Raw genomic sequence first — 19,549 nt, 5'->3', positions numbered from 1 at the left:
TGAGTTTTTGTTTCTTCATTTGTTCATCTTGTTATTTTGTTATCAGTTTTATATACCGCATATCAGTGAAATCATATGGTTCTTGACTTTTTGCCTGATTTATTTCACTTAGCATTATAATCTCAAGATTCACCCATGCTGTCGCAAATGGTATTATTTCATCTTTTCTTATGGTAGAGTAGCATTCCACTGTGTATATATACCACCACTTCTTTATCCAATCTTCTATGGAAGGACACTTTTGGTTGTTTGTATGGTTTGGCCACTGTAAATAAAGCAGCAATGTACATCAGAGCACATATATCTTTATAAATGTTTTCAGAATTTTGGGGTAGATACCCAGGAGAGGGACTGCTGGGTGATATGGTAACTCTATTCTTAATTTTTTGAGGAACATCCACACTGCCTTCCATAGCAGCTGTACCAATTTGCCGTCCCACCAACAGTGTATGAGGGTTCCATTTTCTCCACAGCCTCTCCAACACTTGTCATTATTTGTCTTGTTGATGATAGCCATTCTAACTGGTGTGAGGTGGTATCTCATTGTGGTTTTCATTTGCATTTCTCTAATGATTAGAGATGTTGAATATTTTTTCATATGTCTATTGTCCATTTGTATATCTTCTTTGTAGAAATGTCTATTCAGGTCCTCTCCATTTTTCAATCGGATTGTTTTTTTTTTCTTGTTGTTTTTGAGTTGCATGAGTTCTTTATATATTTTGGATTTTAGTCCCTTACTAGAGGTGTCGTTTGCAAAATCTCCTCCCATTTGGTTGATGCCTCTTTATTTTGTCGATGGTTTCTTTTGGTGTGCAGAAGCTTTTTAGTTTGATACAGTCCCATTCATTTATTTTAGCTTTTACCTCACTTGTCTGTTGGGTCAAATTCATAAAATGCTCTTTGAACCCAAGGTCCATAAGTTTAGGACCTATGTTTTCTTCTATGCAGTTTATTATTTCAGGTATTATGTTAAGGTCCTTGATCCATTTTGAGTTAATTTTGGTACACGGTGACAGATAGCAGTCCAGTTTCATTCTTTTGCACATGGCTTTCCAATTCTCCCAGCAGCATTTATTGAAGATGCTGTCTTTTCTACATTGTATGTTTTTGGCTTCTTTGTCAAAAATTATCTGTCCATATTTATGTGGGCTTATTTCTGGGTTCTCAATTCTATTCCATTGGTTTCTGTGTCTGTTTTTCTGCCAATACCATACTGTTTTGATTATTGTTGCACTACAGTATAAGCTAAAGTCAGGGAGTGTGATAGCTCCAGCACTGTTCTTTTTTCTTAGAACTGCTTTGGCTATTCAGGGTCTTTTGTGGTTCCATTCAAATCTGATGGTTTTTTTATTCTATTACTTTAAAAAATGCCATTGGGATTCTGATGGGGAATGCATAAAATCTGTACATTGCTTTGAGTAATATGACCATTTTAATTATGATGATTCTTCCAATCCATGAACATGGTATATCTTTCAATTTCATTGTGTCTTCTTCAATTTCTTTTAAAAATGTCTTATGCTTTTCAGTATATGTCTTTCACGTCCTTGGTTAAATTTATTCCTAAGTATTTTATTCTTTTTGTTGCGATTGCAACTGGAATTTTTTTTTTTTATTTTTTTTTCTGAGACTTCATTGTAACTATATAGGAATGCAATGGACTTTTGTATGTTGATTTTGTCGCCAGCCGTATTACTATATTCATTGATTGTTTCTAATAGCTTTTGGTGGAGTCTTTAGGGTTTTCCATATATAGCATCATCTGCAAAAAGTGACAATGTAACTTCTTCATTCCCACTTTGGATGCCTTTTCTCTCTCTTTGCCTGATGCTCTGGCTAGACTTCCAATACTATGTTGATAAACAGAGGTGATAGGGGACAGCCCTGTCATGTTCCTGATCATAGAGCAAAGGGCTTCAGTGTTTTACCAGTAATTATGATCGTAGCTAAGGATTTTCATATATGGCCTTCATTATGTTGAGGTATTTTACTTCTTTACTCATTTTATTAAGTGTTTTAATCATAAATGGATGTTGTATCTTATCAAATGCTTTTCCTGCATCAATTGATATAATCATATGATCTTCGTCCTTTATTTTGCTTATGTGGTGTATCACATTGATCGATTTGTGTACGTTGAACCATCCTTGTGCCTCTGGGATGAACCCCACATAGTCGTGATGTATAATCTTTTTAATGCATTGTTGCATTCGATTTGCTAGATTTTTGTTTAGGATTTTTGGATCTGTATTGATCAGAGACACTGGTATGTAATTTTCTTTTTTTGTCTTATCCTTACCAAGGTTTGGTATCAGGGTAATGTTGGCTTCCTAAAATGAGTTAGGGAGTACTGTCTCTTCTTCAATTTTTTGGAAGAGTTTGAGCAGGCCAGGTATAAGATTCTCTTTGAATGTTTGGTAGAATTCACTAGTGAAGCCATCTGGTCCCAGATTTTTGCTTTTGGGAAGGTTTCTGATGACTGATTCAATTTCCTTATTTTTGACTGGTCTATTTAGGTTTTCCTGATCTTTGTGATTCAGCCTAGGGAGGTAATATGTTTCTAAGAACATGTCCATTTCTTCTAGGTTATTGAATTTGGTGGCATACAGTCCTTCGTAGTATTCTTGGATGATCTGTTGTATTTCTGTGACATCCATGATAACTTTCCCTTTTTCATTTCTGATTTTCTTTATTTGTGTTTTCTCTTTTTCTTAGTGAGTCTAGCCAAAGGTTTGTCAATTTTATTAATCTTTTCAAAGACCCAGCTCTTTGTGAATTAATTTTTTCTATCGTCTTTTTGTTCTCTATTTCATTTAGCTCTGCTCTAATTTTTATTATTCCATTCCTTCTGCTGACTTTGGATTTCATTTGTTCTTCGTTTTATAGTTCTTTAAGATGTAACATCAGGTTATTTACCTGGGATTTTTCTACTGTCTTGAGATAGGCCTGTAATAATATAAATTTGCCTCTCAAAATTGCTTTCTCTGCATCCCCCAAATTTTGGTAGGATGTATTTTCATTCTCATTTGCTTCTGTGCATCTGTTGATTTCTCCGCTTATTCTTCTTTGACCCAGTCGTTTTTTAAAAGCATGTTGTTTAATCTCCACATATTTATGTTTTTTCCTGCTTTCCTTTTGCACTTGATAGCCAATTTCAAAGACTTGTGACCAGAGAATATGCTTGGGATGATTTCAATCTTCTTAAATTTGCTGAGGCTAGTTTTATATCCCGATATATGGTCTATCCTTGAGAATGTTCCATGTACACTAGAAAAGAATGTATAGTCTGATGTTCTAGGATAAAGTGCTCTATAAATGTCAATTATGTCCGTTTCTTCCAATGTGTTATTTAGGGCTGCTATTTCATTATTTATTTTCTGTTTGGATGCTCTATCCATAGCTGTCAATGATGTATTAAGGTCCCCTACTATAATTGTGTTTTGGTAAATTTCTCCCTTTAATTCTGTTAGTAGTTGCTTTGTATATTTCAGTGCTCCTTGATTGGGACCATAAATATTGATGACTGCTACATCTTTTTGCTGTATAATTCCCTTTATCATTATGAAATATGCATGTTTGTCTCGTTACCTTTTTCATCCTGAAGTCTGTTTCACCTGATATCAGCATGGCTACACCTGCTTTGCTCTGAATACCATTTGCTTGGAGTGTCAGTTTCCAACCTTCCACTTTGAGTCACTATTTGTCCTTGTAGCTGAGATACGTCTCTTGAAGGCAGCATAAGACTTGGTTTATTCCCAGGTATTTTATAGTCTTTGGAGCGATTGTAAATGGCTATAAAATACCTGGGAATAAATTTAACCAAAGAAGTAAAAGATCTATACTCAGAAAATTATAAGACACTGAAGAAAGGAATGAAGGAAGATATAAATAGATGGAAACACATATCATGTTCATGGATAGGAAGAATTAATATAGTTAAAATGTCCATACTGCCTAAGGCAATATACATATTCAATGCAATTCCTATCAAACTGCCAACGTCGTTTTTCACAGAAATAGAACATATAATCCTAAAATTTATATGGGACCATAAAAGACCCCGAATAGCAAAGGCAATCTTGAGAAATAAGAACAAAGTGGGAGGTATAACAATACCTGACTTCAAATTATACTACAAGGCTACAGTAATCAAAACAGCATGGTACTGGCATAAAAACAGACACATAGATCAATGGAACAGAATAGAGAGTCCAGAAATAAATCCACGCCTATATGGCCATTTAATCTACGACAATGGAAGCAAGAATGTACGATGGAGTAATGACAGTCTATTCAATAAATGGTGCTGGGAAACCTGGACATACACATGCAAAAAAATGAAGTTGGACCACCTCCTTACACCATATACAAAAATAAATTCAAAATGGCTTAAAGACTTAAATGTAAGATCTGAAACCATAAAATACCTAGAAGAAAATATAGGAAGAAACTTCTCAGACATTAACCGGAGTAAGATTTTTACTGATATATCCCCTCGCTCGAGGGAACTAAGAGAAAAAATAAACATGTGGGATTATATCAAACTAAAAAGTTTTTTCACAGCAAAGGAAACCATCAATAAAACAAGAAGGGATCCTACTGAATGGGAAAAGATATTTGCCAATGATATATCTGATAAGGGATTAATATCACAAATCTATGGAAAACTCACTAAACTCAACTCCAAAAAAACAAACGATCCAATTAAAAAATGGGCAGACATTTTAGAAAAATTATGACATTTTTCTAAAAAGGACATACAGATGGCAAACAGACATATGAAGAAATGCTCAACCTCACTAACCATCAGAGAAATGCAAATAAAAACCACAATGAGATACCACCTCACCCCAGTCAAAATGGCTATCATCAATAAATCAACAAACAACAAGTGCTGGCGCGGATGTGGAGAAAAGGGAACGCTTGTGCACTGTTGGTGGGATTGCAGACTGGTGCAGCCGCTATGGAAAACAGTATGGAGGTATCTCAAAAATCTGAAAATGGAACTACCTTATGATCCAGTAATTCCACTTCTAGGTATCTATCCGGAGAAATCCAAAACTCTAATTCAAAAATCTTTATGCACTCCTATGTTTATTGCAGCACTATACACAATAGCTAAGACATGGAAACAACCAAAATGCCCACCGGTAGATGACTGGATTAAGAAACTGTGGTACATTTATACAATGGAGTATTATGCAGCCATAAAGAAGAAAGAAATCTTACCATTTGCAACAACATGGATGGATCTAGAGAACATTATGTTAAGTGAAATAAGTCAGACAGAGAAAGATAAGTACCATATGATCTCACTTATTTGCGGATTCTAAAGAAAAGAATAAGTGAATGAACTAATCAGAAACAGTTTGGGAGACAATGAGGAAACACTGAGGGTTACTAGATGGGCGGGAAGGGTGGGGGGTGGGGGGGAGGGTGAGGGTATTGGAGGGCAGTCGGTGACCACAGGATGGCCACAGGGTTTGAAAATTAATCTGGGGAACGTAATTTGGTGGTTACCAGAGTGTAAGGGGGTTGGGGGGTGGGGGATGAGGGTGAGGGGGATCAAATGTATGGTGATGGAAGGGGAGCTGACTCTGGGTGGTGAACACACAGTGTGATTATGGATGATGTGATACAGAATTGCACACCTGAAATCTATGTAATTTTACTAACAATTGTCACCCCAATAAATTAAAAATAAATTAAAAAAAAAAAAAGACTCGGTTTAGTTTTTTGATCCAATCTGCTATTCTGTTCCTTTTCACTGGTGAGTTCAGTCCATTTACATTTAGGGTGATTATTGATATATGAGAAGTTCCTATCATTCTATCTCTGATTTTCTGGTAGCATGGTGTCGCCCTTGTTTCTTTGCATTTTTGTTGCTGACTATCATTTCAGTGTGATTGTCTTCTATGATTTTTCCCTCTATTTCTTCTGTTTTTATGTTACATATCTCAGTTCTAGATTTTTTTGAGTGGTTACCATTAAGTTTATGTAAAAGCAAGTTTCATATTTAAAGTATTCCATTTTCTTCAGTATGCTTACTTTCTCCATTCCCTTGTGCTGGTTCAGACCTTTACTCTCTCCCCTTTTATGTTTTTGTTGTCACAAATTATCCCTATTTATGCTGTGAGTTGATTCCTGTGCTGCTGTAGCAATTTGTCTTTTTACTCTTTTTTAAAGTGTTTTTTTTCTTCTTTACTTTGTATGTTATGTTTAAGTGTACAGTGCCCTATTTCGTGTAAGGGTTGCCATTTCCTGCTTCTGTCTGTTCATACTACTACTCACGGTTTTGTATTCTTTTGCTTTTTTGTTTCAAGTGAAATCGCTTCCTTCAGTATTTCTGGTAGTGCAGGTCGTGTGTTAGAAAATTCCCTCAGCTTCTATGTCTGGAAAGTCTTTATTCCTCCTTCATATCTAAAGGGTATCTTTGCTGGATATATTATTCTTGGTTCATAATTTCTCTCTTTCAATAGTTTGAATATTTGATTCCACTCCCTCCTGGCTTGTACAGTTTCTGCTGAAAAATCTGATGATAATCTAATGGGCTTTCCTTTGTAGGTTACTGTCTTCTTTTCCCTGGCTGTCTTGAGGATTCTTTCTTTTTCGTTAATTTCTGACAGCTGCAATACAATGTGCCTTGGAGAAGGCCTGTTGGGGTTGAGGTAATTACATGGTCTGTTTGCTTTTAGGAGTCCGTTCTTTCCACTAGTTTGGGAAGTTCTCGTTGACTATTTGTTTGAATATGCTCTCTGTGCCCTTCTCCCTTTCTTCTCCTTCTGGTATGCCCATTATCTTATATTGCTCTTTCAGATGGAGTCAGAAAGTTCTTGTAGAGTTCTGTCATTTCTTTTAAGTCTCAAGTCTCTCTCTTCTTCCATCTGTGTCATTTCCAGATTTCTGTCTTCGATGTCACTAATTCTTTCCTCCATCTCGTCAGCTCTATTACCTAAGCTGGGCGTTTCATTCTTCATTTCTTTTATTGAGTTCTTAATCTCTAGAAATTTTATTTGGTTCTTTTTTAAAATTTCAATCTCTTTGGTCAAATGTTCATTTTGTGCTTTATGTTTCTGAGTTCATTACACTGCCTTCTGTGTTTACTTGCATCTCATTGAGTTTTTTTCAGAACTGCAATCTTGAATTCTCTGTTATTTAAGTCACATATTTCCATGCTTTAAGTTCATTTTCTGGAGACTTTTCGTTTTCTTTCTTAGTTCTTTTGTTACCTTGGTTATTCATGGCAATTAATGAATTATTATTTCTCTTCATAGGCATCTACAAGAGTGGGTTCTGCAACAGGTTGACAGGAAGAGGTCTTTCTTTTGCTTTCTAGTAGGTGTTGGCAGCGTGTTTTATATCCTCTCTGACTGCAGCCTTTTATTCTCTCACGTTGTAGTGTTATATTTTCTCTGCACTGTTCCTGCTTCTCACACAATGGCGGGATCCCTGGAAGGTGGGTTTTTCCTCTGTGTGCAGGTTGCCTGGGTTTCAGGGCACTGCCTCTGTTGGGGGATGTGGAAAGCTTCTGAAGTTCCAAAGCACTTCCTGTACCAGTTTCACAGCCTGTGTGTTTCAAGGGCTGAGTTTATTCCTGTAGGGATCTGCCCAGACAGGTGTGGACAGGGGCGGGGTGGGTTATGACAGATGGCTCTGAGCAATGGCGGCAACCACCACCACAGCCAGTCCTGCACCTAAGCCTCCTTCCCCTTCACCGGAACTGGTTGGGCTGTGAGTCTGTGTCTGCAGGCCGCAGTTCTCAGAACTGTAACTATTCTGTTCTTTTGGTCTGACATTGCTACTTTTCTGCTTCTAGCATTGGGCAGATGGGGGTGGGACGAGCTCTGGGAGGGTGGGGAGGGGGCGGCTAGTCTCAGTGCCTAAGGCTTACTTTCTTTGCTTGGCAGTGAGGGCTTAAACCACAGTTTTCAGCCTTCTTTCCTCAGTTTTGCTCCAAGGTCACTGCTGTGAGCGTTGGGTTCAGCCATGTTATATACTGATCCCTCAGGTGGGATGTGGGCCATAAGCAGAGCACTACCAGTCTGAATTCTTCTCTCTCCTGCCCCTGTGGTAGCTCCAGAATGCAGAGAGCTCAGAGCTCCAAGCTACGTCTGCATCCTGCATGCCCTCATCTCCACACTTTCTGCTTCCCTCCTCCCCCGCTCGCCCAGTTTGCCTATCTTTAGATGATTTCAGTTGTGCGTCTCTTAGTCTTGCCCGTCTGCTGCGCAGGGAGTCCTTTGTGGAATTATCGTTGTTCAATTTGTTCTAAATTCCAGGGGAGATTTCAAGAGGCTCACCTCACATTGCCATTTTTATGATGTAATTGGAAGTACTATTCTTATCTCCATTTTTGAGATGGGGAAACCCGAAAGGTTGAGTAATTTGTACAAATTCACCCAGTTAGTCAATCACAGAGCTAAGGATTTGAGGTCAGGTTCATGCTCCAGACTTTCTGCTTTACCATCTTCCCTAAAGCACCTGAGGTCCATTGCTCATTAACTGTCCTAACTGACAGAGCAGGTAAGACATGAAATGGAGGAGGAATAGTTAAAGGAAGAATGGATCTCTGAGCTTCCCACACAGTGACTCCTTTTCAGTATGGGTGCTGATCCTTTTATGAGCCCTTAAATCAATTTAATGGGTCACGAACTACACTCAAAAGAGAAAAAGAAGGGGGGAGGAGAGAAAAGAAACAAAATAAAGAAATGAAATGAAAAGAGAAAGGAAGGAAGAGAGAAAGGAAAGAAAAGATCATACTATACCAAATGTAGTTAGAATAATATTGGTTTGTGAAACTATTGTCCCTTTGTATATGTACATGCTGGGTTACTATGAAAAAATGTCTTTCTTATTGTGGATTGTAGTATCAAAAGATAATTAAATTTCATCCAAACTCAACAGTCATCAGGAAAATAAAAAGTAAAGTAGTAAAGCACCACATGTTTTCAGAGGCAAAAATGTAAAAACAACTTGAATGACTATCAAATAGAATTGGAGGAATAAATTACTCTATATCCACACTACAGTTATTAAAGAATGGCATAAGTCTATACATATTAAACTAGAGAAGTTTCCCATGATTTACTATTAAGAAAAACATACTGCATATAAATGCGTATAATATAATTATATTTTTGTACAATAAATGATGAAACCTCCAACATATAGGTAAACATCTGGGTGGCAGCTTGAGTGGAAAGAAAAAGGAGAGAAGTAGGAAGTAAGGAAAACATCAAAGGCAATTGATAACTAGCAAAAATAAGTACATGTGCCATTCAGGATCCCATGGGAAGCAGAGGACATATGCAAACTGTGTAAGTTGAGAAGAGTGTAATAAAGGGACTACTTACAAAGTTGCAGGAAGTGTTTAGGAAAACCAATAGGGACTCTTCTGGTCCCTCAGGGTTATAGGAGCAGGGAGCCACTACTACCACCTGGGGCTGAAGGTAGACAGGAGGGGCGGGTAGTGAGAGTGGGGTGGGGGGTAGTAACCAGAACTTGGAGTGGGCAGCTATATGGAGAGAACCTCCAGATAGGTGCTGTGGATCCTGGTAGCAGGAAGCAGTCAATCTATTGTGACTGTCAGGGAGGAAGATGATTTCTCCTTCCTCCCACCCTCCACTCTCGTGGTACTGCATCCCATTGGCCAACCCAATTAGAAGCCAGAGGGCTCAGGGCCCCACTGATATAATCCACAAAAGTCAGCTGCCTAGGACTCAAAGCAATGTAGAGGGGGCTGGAGAAAAGTCCTAGTGGGACAAATGGATAGTATCCAACACAGAATACTATAACAATAAATGAAAAAGTTGAATAAAAACTCCATTTATCATTTCTCTTTTTACATGTAAAAATTAAATATTTACATAGATAAGAATTCAAGGTTGCGAAATGACCATATGGACCACCATTTATTGAAGAGGCTTTCTTTTCTCCAGAGCATGTTTTTGGCTCCTTTGTCAAAAATTATCTAACCATATATATGTGTGTTTATTTCTAGGTTCTCAATTCTATCTATTGGTCTGTGTGTCTGTTTTTCTGCTAATACCATGCTGTTTTGATTATTGTCACTTTGTAGTACAAATTGAACTCAGCAAGTGCGATACTACCAGCTTTGTTCTTTTTTCTTAGGATTGCTTTGGTTATTCGAGTCTTTTGTGATTCCATACAAATCTAATGATTTTTTTGTTCTATTTCTTGAAAAAAATGCCATTGGGATTCTGATGGTGATTGCATTAAATCTGTATATTGCTTTGGGTAATATGGCCATTTTATCTATGTTGATTCTTTCAATCCATGAACACCGAATACCTTTCCATTATTTTATGTCTTCTTCAATTTCTTTGAATAATGTCTTACAGTGTTCAGTGTATAGATCCTTCACCTCCTTTGCTAAGTTTATTCCGAGGTATTTTATTCTTTGTGCTGCAATTTCAAAAGGAATTGTTTTTTCATTTCCTTTTCTGAAATTTCATTGTTACTATATAGGAATGTAATGGATTTTTATACATTGATTTTGTATCCTTTACTGTATTTGTCTATTGTTTCTAATAGTTTTTTGGTGGAGTTTTTAGGGTTTTCTATATAAAGAATCATGTCATCTGGGAAAATTTGAAAGCCATGTGCAAAAGAATGAACCTGTCACCATATACCAAAATTAACTCAAAATGAATCAAAGACCTAAGTATAAGACCTGAAACAATAAATTGCATAGAAGAAAGCATAGGTACTAAACTTACGGACTTTGGGTTCAGAGAGGATTTTACGAATTTGACCTCAAAGGCAAGGGAAGTAAAAGCTAAAATAAATGAATGGGACTATATCAAACCAAAAAGCTTCTGTACATCAACAAAACAAAGAGGTAACCAACCAAATGGGAGGAGATAATTTGCAAACAATAAGAGGCTAATATCCAAAACATATAAAGAACTCATACAACTTAACAACAAAAAAACAAATACTCCAATTAAAAAATGGGTAGAGGACCTGAACAGACACTTCTCCCAAGAAGACAAATGGCAAACAGATAAATGAAAAATTATCAACAACACAAATAATAAAAAGTGTTGGAGAGGCTGTGGAGAAAAATGAACCCTCATACACTGCTGGTGGGAATGCAGATTGGCACAGCTGCTATTGAAAACAGTATGGAGGTTCCTCATTGAATTAAGAATAGAATTATCATATGACCCAGCAATCCCTCTCCTGAGTATCTACCCAAAAAATGTGAAAACATTTATCTGTAAAGATATATGTACCCCTATGTTCACTGCAGCATCATTCATGGTGGTCAAGACATGGAAACAACCAAAGGGTCCCTCAATAGGTGACTGAATAAAGAAGCTGTGGTATATATACACAATGAATTACTACTCTGCCATAAGAAAAGATGAAATAGTACCGTTTGCGACAACATGGATGGATCTTGAGATTATCATGCTAAGCGAAATAAGTCAGACAGAAAAGTCAAGAACGATATGACTTCACTCATATGTGGGATATAAAACTGAAAGCAACAAACGAACAAGACAAAGAAACAGAAACTCATAGACACAGACAACCGTTTAGTGGTTACCAGAGGTAAGGGAGTAGTGGAGGTGGTAGAAGAGGATAAAGGGGGTTAAATATATGGTGATGGAAGGAAAACTGACTTTGGGTGATGAACACACAATGTACTATATAGATGATATAAAATTGTACACTTCAAACCTATATAATTTTACTAACCAATGGCACCCCCATAAATTTAATAAAAAATTTTTTAAACACTAAGAAAAGAAGAAATATGAAAGTAAATACGAGAAGAAACAACTCAAACAAGTGAATGTAGCCACTGGTGAAGAAGTGAGGTGGGATAGCAGTGTGGTGGTGGAAGAGAGGGTAGTGTTGGAGCCCTTTTTCCCTTACTTTTTCGCCACTATTTGACTTCTAAACTGCACACTACTTTAATAAAAGTAAAAATTAACTTCAAAAGTGAAAAAAAATGACAGTATCGATATGTTTTTGTGATGGTATCTTGGATTTTAGCTAATTAAATTCAGTATCTTCAATAATAATTGCATTAAAAATATTTTCTTTTTTATTCTTTGCAGTAAAACAGATCTGAGTTATTAAACTTCTGATTCTACCAGACCCTTGCTGTTTCTCTAACTTCCTCATCTCTAAAATGGTAATAATAAAAGTACCTACCTCATAGGGTTGCTATGAGGATTAAATAAGCTAATAGATTTTGAGGTCTTAGAACAGTGCTTGGCACATAGTAAATGCTTCACGTGTTTGCTGTTATTACGATGACCATGGAATGTCATGAGCATCCAAATGGGTCTGTCTCCATACCTCCTCTCCAATCCACCCACCATCCAAGCTCCCTTTAAAGGGTATGTCTGATCATGTCACTTTCTTCCTTGGAATTTATCCATGGTCTTCAGGCCTTGCAGGACAATATTCAAACCTCACCCTTGCAGGTAACTCCAGCCTCATCCTTCTCCACTTTGTGCCTTCATTCCAGCCACACCAATTCGTTCTGGCTCTGCATAAGCGCCATGCTACCACATGTCCCAGAACCTCTGTTGGGAATGCCTTTTCCATACCATTCCACTTCCCTAACTTGCTAACTCTTACTATTCATCATTGAAATTTCAAGTATCACCTCCCCTGAGAAGACTTCCTGCTTTGCCCCACCAGTCTGATTTATAAGCATCTTCTCCCTCATCTCATTACATCCCATGCAGGCTGTAACACACCATACTCCAAATCATGAGTGTATTGACTCCCCCATCAGCAGTGGGTCCCTCAATGGTAGCAATAATGACCTTTGTCTCTGGACTCTAACACGAAGCATAGAACCTAGTGAGAGTGGCTACTTAATTATGATTTGTCTGAGAATCAAATTTATAAATGAACGAATTAAGTAAGTTACCGAGCTAGAATTCAACCCCAGCTCTGTTTGACTTCAAAGGGCACCACTGTCTCTCAACCATCTGGAAGTTCTAAGGCTGCCTGACACTCCAGAATAGCTGCATGCCTGAGGGAACTCCCCAGGGACACCAGACCAGTTCAGGCCAGAATGAGCTGGTCAGCAGAGACTGGGAGGAATAAATGCCTCCTTTCTGGGAGTATCAAACACATGACATTTGCTTTATCAAGGGACTTTCCCAAGAAAATCAATTTCTGGAGCATGTTAAAATATAAACAAACCACCACCCACCCACTCACTCCTTAAAGACAATTGGTCCAAAGATCTTAGAGAATTCAGACAATTCCATAATGTTGAGAGCACATCTGATCACATGAACTTTGTTTTCCCTAACCAAGCATTTTTCTACTAATTTTTTTTTTTTTTTAAATTTGGCTCCACTGTGAAATGTTCATCCCCTTACTGCATTGTTGACCCAAGGCAAACCTGTGTGCACAGCCATAGATACACTGGGAATTCTTGACATATTCACCATTTAAAATTTGCTCTTGTGGCTCATGATGATGTTACCAGAATCCCTTGATAACAGTGTTTATATCTATTTATAACTGTAACCTATTATCCTATCTTCCATATAATTGGATGTGACTAAGGTTAAAAAAAAATTCAGCTGCATAAATAAAAGTCAAGCTCTTATAGAACAGATGTTCGTTCAGCATGGAAAGTGAACTCGCCTTTAACATAAATACCCAGAAATACTTAAGTATTTTTTCCAAAAGCACTGATGTTAGTATTTTACATGGAAAAATAACTTTAAGATTAAAGATATTAAAAATGCAAAGGAGATACCACGCTGGTTTTTAAAATAGGTGTTAATTTTACCTCTTTCACAGGTGATATTTCTACCAGTTCGGGCATTGGATTTATTCTCCAGTTCAGGGCACAGAAAAACGACTCGTAATTGATTTGCTCTTCACTGTTTTCAAATCTGAAAATATGATTAGTGTATGATTTGACTCAATCTGCAGAATTCAGGACCAAAATGTCAGCTTAAATGCTACCATGAAAACATAATATGCTTTGATATCTGGTATTTTTCTTATTTACTATTAGTTTTTATGTTTCCAACCTTTCAGAATGTAAATTCTTTGCAAGCAGAGATCTCACTCATCTAATTCACCAAAGAATCCCCAGCATCTAGATCAACACTGGCACTTAGTAGGTGTTCAATAAATATTTGTTACAGTTGCCCCCCAAAACAAATTAGTTTATTCAGTAACTAAGACCACTACTATATTTTGTTAACAATATTTGAAGGTCTTTTTAGTTTAATATGGTTGATACTATATATCAGTAAAATAAAATGTCTTTATATTTCTTAAATTGCATGCCTTTTAAATCTTTAAGGGAAGCCTAGATTCATTTTATCTAATATATTTTTAGGAAAAATAAAAGACATCTTTATCATTTATTATGTAGATGTTAAAAGGGGTTATTTAATCTATATATGCTGCCATGGAAATGTATGTTCATGATATATTGTTGAGTGGAAAGGAGGTTATAAAATAGCATGTAGAGTTATGATCTCACTTTAGGTTTATACTTATATAAAAAGGCATAGACTTATTTCACTTAACATAATGTTCTCTAGATCCATCCATGTTGTTGCATTTGGTGGTTACCAGAGCGTAAGGGGGTTGGGGGGTGGGGGATGAGGGTGAGGGGGATCAAGTGTACGGTGATGGAGGGGGAGCTGGCTCTGGGTGGTGAACACACAGTGTGATTTATGGATGATGTGATTCAGAATTGCACAACTGAAATCTATGTAATTCTACTAACAATTGTCACCCCAATAAATTAAAAAAAAAAAAAAAAAAAAAACTATGAGTAAAAAAAAAAAAAACTATGAGAAAAAAAAGAAAAAAAAAATAAAAAGGCATAGAAAAAAGTCTAGTAACAATAAACTGAGGTATTAAGACTACCTATCTCTGTGAAGAGAGATTATATTTTTATTTTGCTTTTTAGACTTTCCTGAATCATCTGAATGGCTTTAAATTTAAAATCAGAAAAAATTAAGCCCAATTTAATTACAAAGAAACAAATGATTATCTTGCACCCTAAAACTATAGGTCAAAAATAATCAATCTATTTGACTATGATTTCCTAATTATGGACACTGGCATAAATTCATCCTTAACTATAATAGAGTTTTGGCCGTAAAACCCAGTAATGTTAACACAATTGCTATAATGACCAAAATATTTCTTCATGTCATACCTCAATGCTACTTATTCTGAATTTGACCACATTCTGCCAATTTTTAAGGCTAAATATACACTGGTCACGTAACACCATTTTTTGAAGGAAAAGACAAAAGGTCGTCAGTAAGGCATTGTTCCATGCACCATGCCCCAGGCTCCTGTCTTTCTCTCAGAACCTCCAACTCAAACAACAGGTGAGGTGCACAAGTTAAGTGACTACTGCAAGGATGAATGCAGGATAATTGTAAGCAAATTCAATGATGATAAAAGTAGGAAAACAATATACTCGTAGTCAGTCAAAAGATTTTTCTCGCTTTTTCCTCAAAATATTAAGAAAATAATAGCTCATTTATAAATTAATAAAAATTAGTGGCAATAAATTAAATGTTACAAGATGAAGTAACATAAACTCATCAATCTAAACAAAATAGAGTAAACAGAATGATCAGAAGAGGGGAAAGGGAATTCAGTAATTCTTTTGTGTACATCTTCTTTGGTCAAAGATTCTGGGATACAACTCCAATGTGCTGCCCCCCACCACTGCCTATCCTCTGAATTTTGGCTTACTTGTCATTTGAACTCCTTGAAAGAACATGCTCTGTTTATGGAAATATCTGTAGCCAAAATGCAGGACAATTATATCTTTTATTTTAAGTGTGTTTTGGGAGAACTAAAACTCAATCAATTAAAGACGTTTTATAAGAAACTTTCCTTTAGCAAGGAACCTTTGAAGAAAAGTGTTCCCTAATACTCTGAGTAGGAGCTGAGGTCAGAGAATGAGATCATGAAAGGCCTTTGACTTTCATACTGCGGAAATCTAAGAGCCACTGAAGCACATTGTACAGAGCTGTAATGGGATCTAAGTTATATTTTCTAAAAATCATTCAGGCTGATATTTTGAGAACAGAATGTAGGAGGCAAGGCCAAACAGGCTAGGACAATTAGCAGTCCTTTGCAGTAATCCAGATGCGAGATATTGGCAGCTTAGATAACGCTGGTGGCAGTGGAAGTGGCGGGCAGTGAGGAGTGGTTAATTCTGAATATATTTTTAGTGTAGGATTCCTGAAGGATTGTATAGTGTGTGTGTGTGTGTGTGTGTGTGTGTGTGTGTGTGTGTGTGTAGGGAGAGGAGAGGAGAAGAGAGGAGAGGAGAGGAGAGGAGAGGAGAGGAGAGGAGAGGAGAGGAGAGGAGAGGAGAGGAGAGGAGAGGAGAGATATGGATGGAGAGAATGGATTCAGGACAACTCCAAAGGTTTTCCTTGAGCAACTAGAAAACAGAGCTGCCCTGACTGAGATAGGAAAGATTGCAGGGGCTACAGATTGGAGAACAGATTTCGGATATGTTACATGTTGACTGGAAATGAGCAGGAGGGTACATGAGATTGAAGTTCAGGGAAGAGGTTCAAGTTGAAGATTGAAATGTGGGAGTCATTAGCATTATAGATGGTGTTTAAAGCCACCAGACTAGGAGATTGGATGAGATCACTGATGAGATAAGTTTCTCTACTGTTCCTACAATACAGAATTTAATTGTCAGTAAATCCTCATTACATCAATTACAGGAGGCACTTCCTTAATCCTAGAGGTTTTAGAAGTGTAATATTTGAGTAATTTTGGAACCAACCAAAAGACTACCAAACAGATCCAGGATCACATCAGACTTCACCCTCATATAGAATCCACTAATCCGTCCTGTGGGTTCTACCCTATAGCCTATCACAAGTCTCTTTTTCTCCATCTCCTTTATCCACTAATTCTAAACCACCATCTCTCCTGGATTACAGCAATAGCTTTGTTTGGTCTTGGCTGCTTCTGCACTTACCTTCCTGCAGGCCATCCTCCACCAGAATGGTTTTTCTAAAACAGAGATCACGTCAATGACTTCCTTGCTTGCAACTCTCTAATGGCTTCTCAATCTACTTAGAACACAACCGAAACTCCTTATCAAGGCTTATAAGACCCTATGTAATCTTGCCAAATTCTTTCCCAGTTCACAATGTTTCAGGCATACTAACCATCTTGATCTCTGAGGATACCAAGATTGTTCCCAGAAATGAAAGGCATTTACACCTTCTGGTCCCTTTGTCTGGAAAGTCTCAAATCAAATGTTGCTTCCTCAGGAAGGCCCCTCTGAAGTTCCTTTTATCTAACTGAGTCCTCATGTCTGAATCTACATTTTCCCTGGATGATGGTATTGGAACTTACAGAAGTTTCTGGAAATCACCACTTGAGATTCTATTATCAGACCTCATTACCAATACGACTGATATTTATTCACGCTTACCTGTTACCCCTAGGACCCCAGCCTTCTTCCCTGCCAAACTTATATGTCAGACTCAACATATCTATTTACCCGTTTCAAAGGATATTTAGGAAGGATATTCCCAAATCAAATGATATTCAGGAAGGATCAAAAGCTGTAAATGAAAGGGCACACAGCTCAGAACCGACATATAAAACCTTTTTGAGGGAAAATGTTTGAAAGATTTAATCTTTCCAAAGTCCCAGAGCCAGGCCTCAGAGAAGAGTTGAGTTAATGTGGTATATAATATTCCAAGTTTTTCTTTCTGGTTCTGTCTTAGAGGACCTCCATGGGTATGGAATCTACCCCAAAAGGAGCAAGGGAGAAAACAACAAATAATCTTTCAATTAAAAAGGATAAAACTAGCCAATGCATCTTGGAAGAATTCTTTACTCCTGGGAAGTGAATAGAGTTGCAGTAAATCATGACGGATTGATCACAAACACTTATCTTCCCTTCCCACCAAAATGACAATAAATAAATAAAAATAGATAATAACCCACAATGACAAAGACAGATACAAAAAAGACAACAGTGGACAAGAGATTTAAAAATCTTTTGCAAGATGGAAAGCAGGCGGAGGATTGGTAAGTAACTCGGCAGAGCTGAGGAAGGGTAGCTGAACTCTAAATGTCTATGGTGGAGGCAGGGGGCACTTAGAGATTAGCCAACGAGGCCCACAACACTCTTGAGAGGCTCAGCGATTGCAGACTCCAGGTGCCAATGAAGGCAGGGATAAGTTGTGGGATTGAAAACAAGGACTTTTTGAAAGCCTGAATAAAGCAAGAGCAGCTGGAGCCCAAATATCTTCCTCTACAATGTATTCTTCTCTGTGGGAGAGTGAGGTTTGTTCTCCAGAGAAATTCAACTAAGGAAGCTTCAGTCTTGGGGAGATGAAGCATAATGGAGAGCAGAGGAGAGCATTACACAATGAACTTGGGCCTCTGAGCCCTCTTCCTTTCCTTTTCATTTCCAGAAAAGATAGGATTCTTCTCTCAGTACTCTGAATGGTCCTAGAAAGATCTCCTGATTCCACTTTCTGGGGATTACCTAATGAAAATGAGGGTTAGGAGATGACTCACGCAATGAAACTCACCAATCAACAAGATCCATCCCCCAAAGCTTCCAGCATTAAGGATAGAAGCCAAAATAGCAACAGTAAAAAAGGGGGCGGGGATCAGAGAAACAAAGACAATTCAAGTAGCAGAGGGAAAGGTGTGAGATAAGAGGATATGTTATATCCAAGAAAAAAGAATAGAAGACTACAAAAAGGGACATTCAGACTAAAACTGTGCTCTTGGAGTAAAAGATACGCTAGTACATAGTTAACAGATGCAGTACAAGGGGAGTAAAATAAAGTTAAGGAAATCCCTTAGTAAGCACATCATAATGACAAAGAGAAAATTGGGGAGAGAAAAGATCCAAATTCAGGAGATCCAAAATCAAAATGACAGGAGCTCTCACAAAAGAAAAATGAAAATGGAAGGGAAGAAATTACTAAAAATTAATACACAATTTCTCAGAACCAAAGGACAGTCTCCAGACCAGAAGGGCACATAAAATGTTAAGCACAGTGAATCTATATAGACGAACACACACACACACACACACACACGCACACACACACACACCCCTATGAGGCCCCATCATGAACTTCCAGAACATCAGAAATAAAGAGAATATCCTAAGAGCATCCAGAAAGAACAATATGGGAATCAATATTATGCTGAATTCTCAAGCATCATTAACAGGAAGGTAGTGATATGTAAAAATGAGAAATACAGAGATAACAGTATGTGCATACTATTTAAATGTCTGAAGAAACAGCTACAAGGACTGAAAGTAGCTGCCTCTTGGAAATGGGTCTGGGAGGTGGGGAGGGATGTGGCTGGAAACTACTTCTGTTACAGTAAGTTTTTTAGAATGATCTGATTATTTTTTACTATGAACTTATATCAGCTTGATATAAATAAATGTTTTTAAAGTGTAAAAAGCAGATGTGAGACCTTGAAACATGTTTTTCAAGGTTGTAAACTGGTACAAGTCAGATATGGAAAGGAAGAAGCACAA

General features: G+C 37.4%; 1 protein-coding gene across 1 annotated transcript in view; it reads right to left on the bottom strand.

The window, feature by feature from the left end:
* EFHC2 (EF-hand domain containing 2) overlaps positions 1 to 19,549 on the bottom strand; it is a 239,729-nt gene that overhangs the window by 12,103 nt on the left and 208,077 nt on the right. Inside the window, 1 exon segment of the mRNA XM_033122963.1 lies at positions 13,799 to 13,904. Within this exon segment, the coding sequence (XP_032978854.1) occupies positions 13,799 to 13,904 (106 nt within the window).

The sequence above is a fragment of the Rhinolophus ferrumequinum genome, chromosome X (assembly GCF_004115265.2).
Source record: "Rhinolophus ferrumequinum isolate MPI-CBG mRhiFer1 chromosome X, mRhiFer1_v1.p, whole genome shotgun sequence".
In the NCBI taxonomy this organism is placed as follows: domain Eukaryota; kingdom Metazoa; phylum Chordata; class Mammalia; order Chiroptera; family Rhinolophidae; genus Rhinolophus; species Rhinolophus ferrumequinum.
The sequence above is the reverse complement of the archived record's forward strand: the minus strand, read 5'-3'. Positions and strand labels throughout refer to the sequence as shown.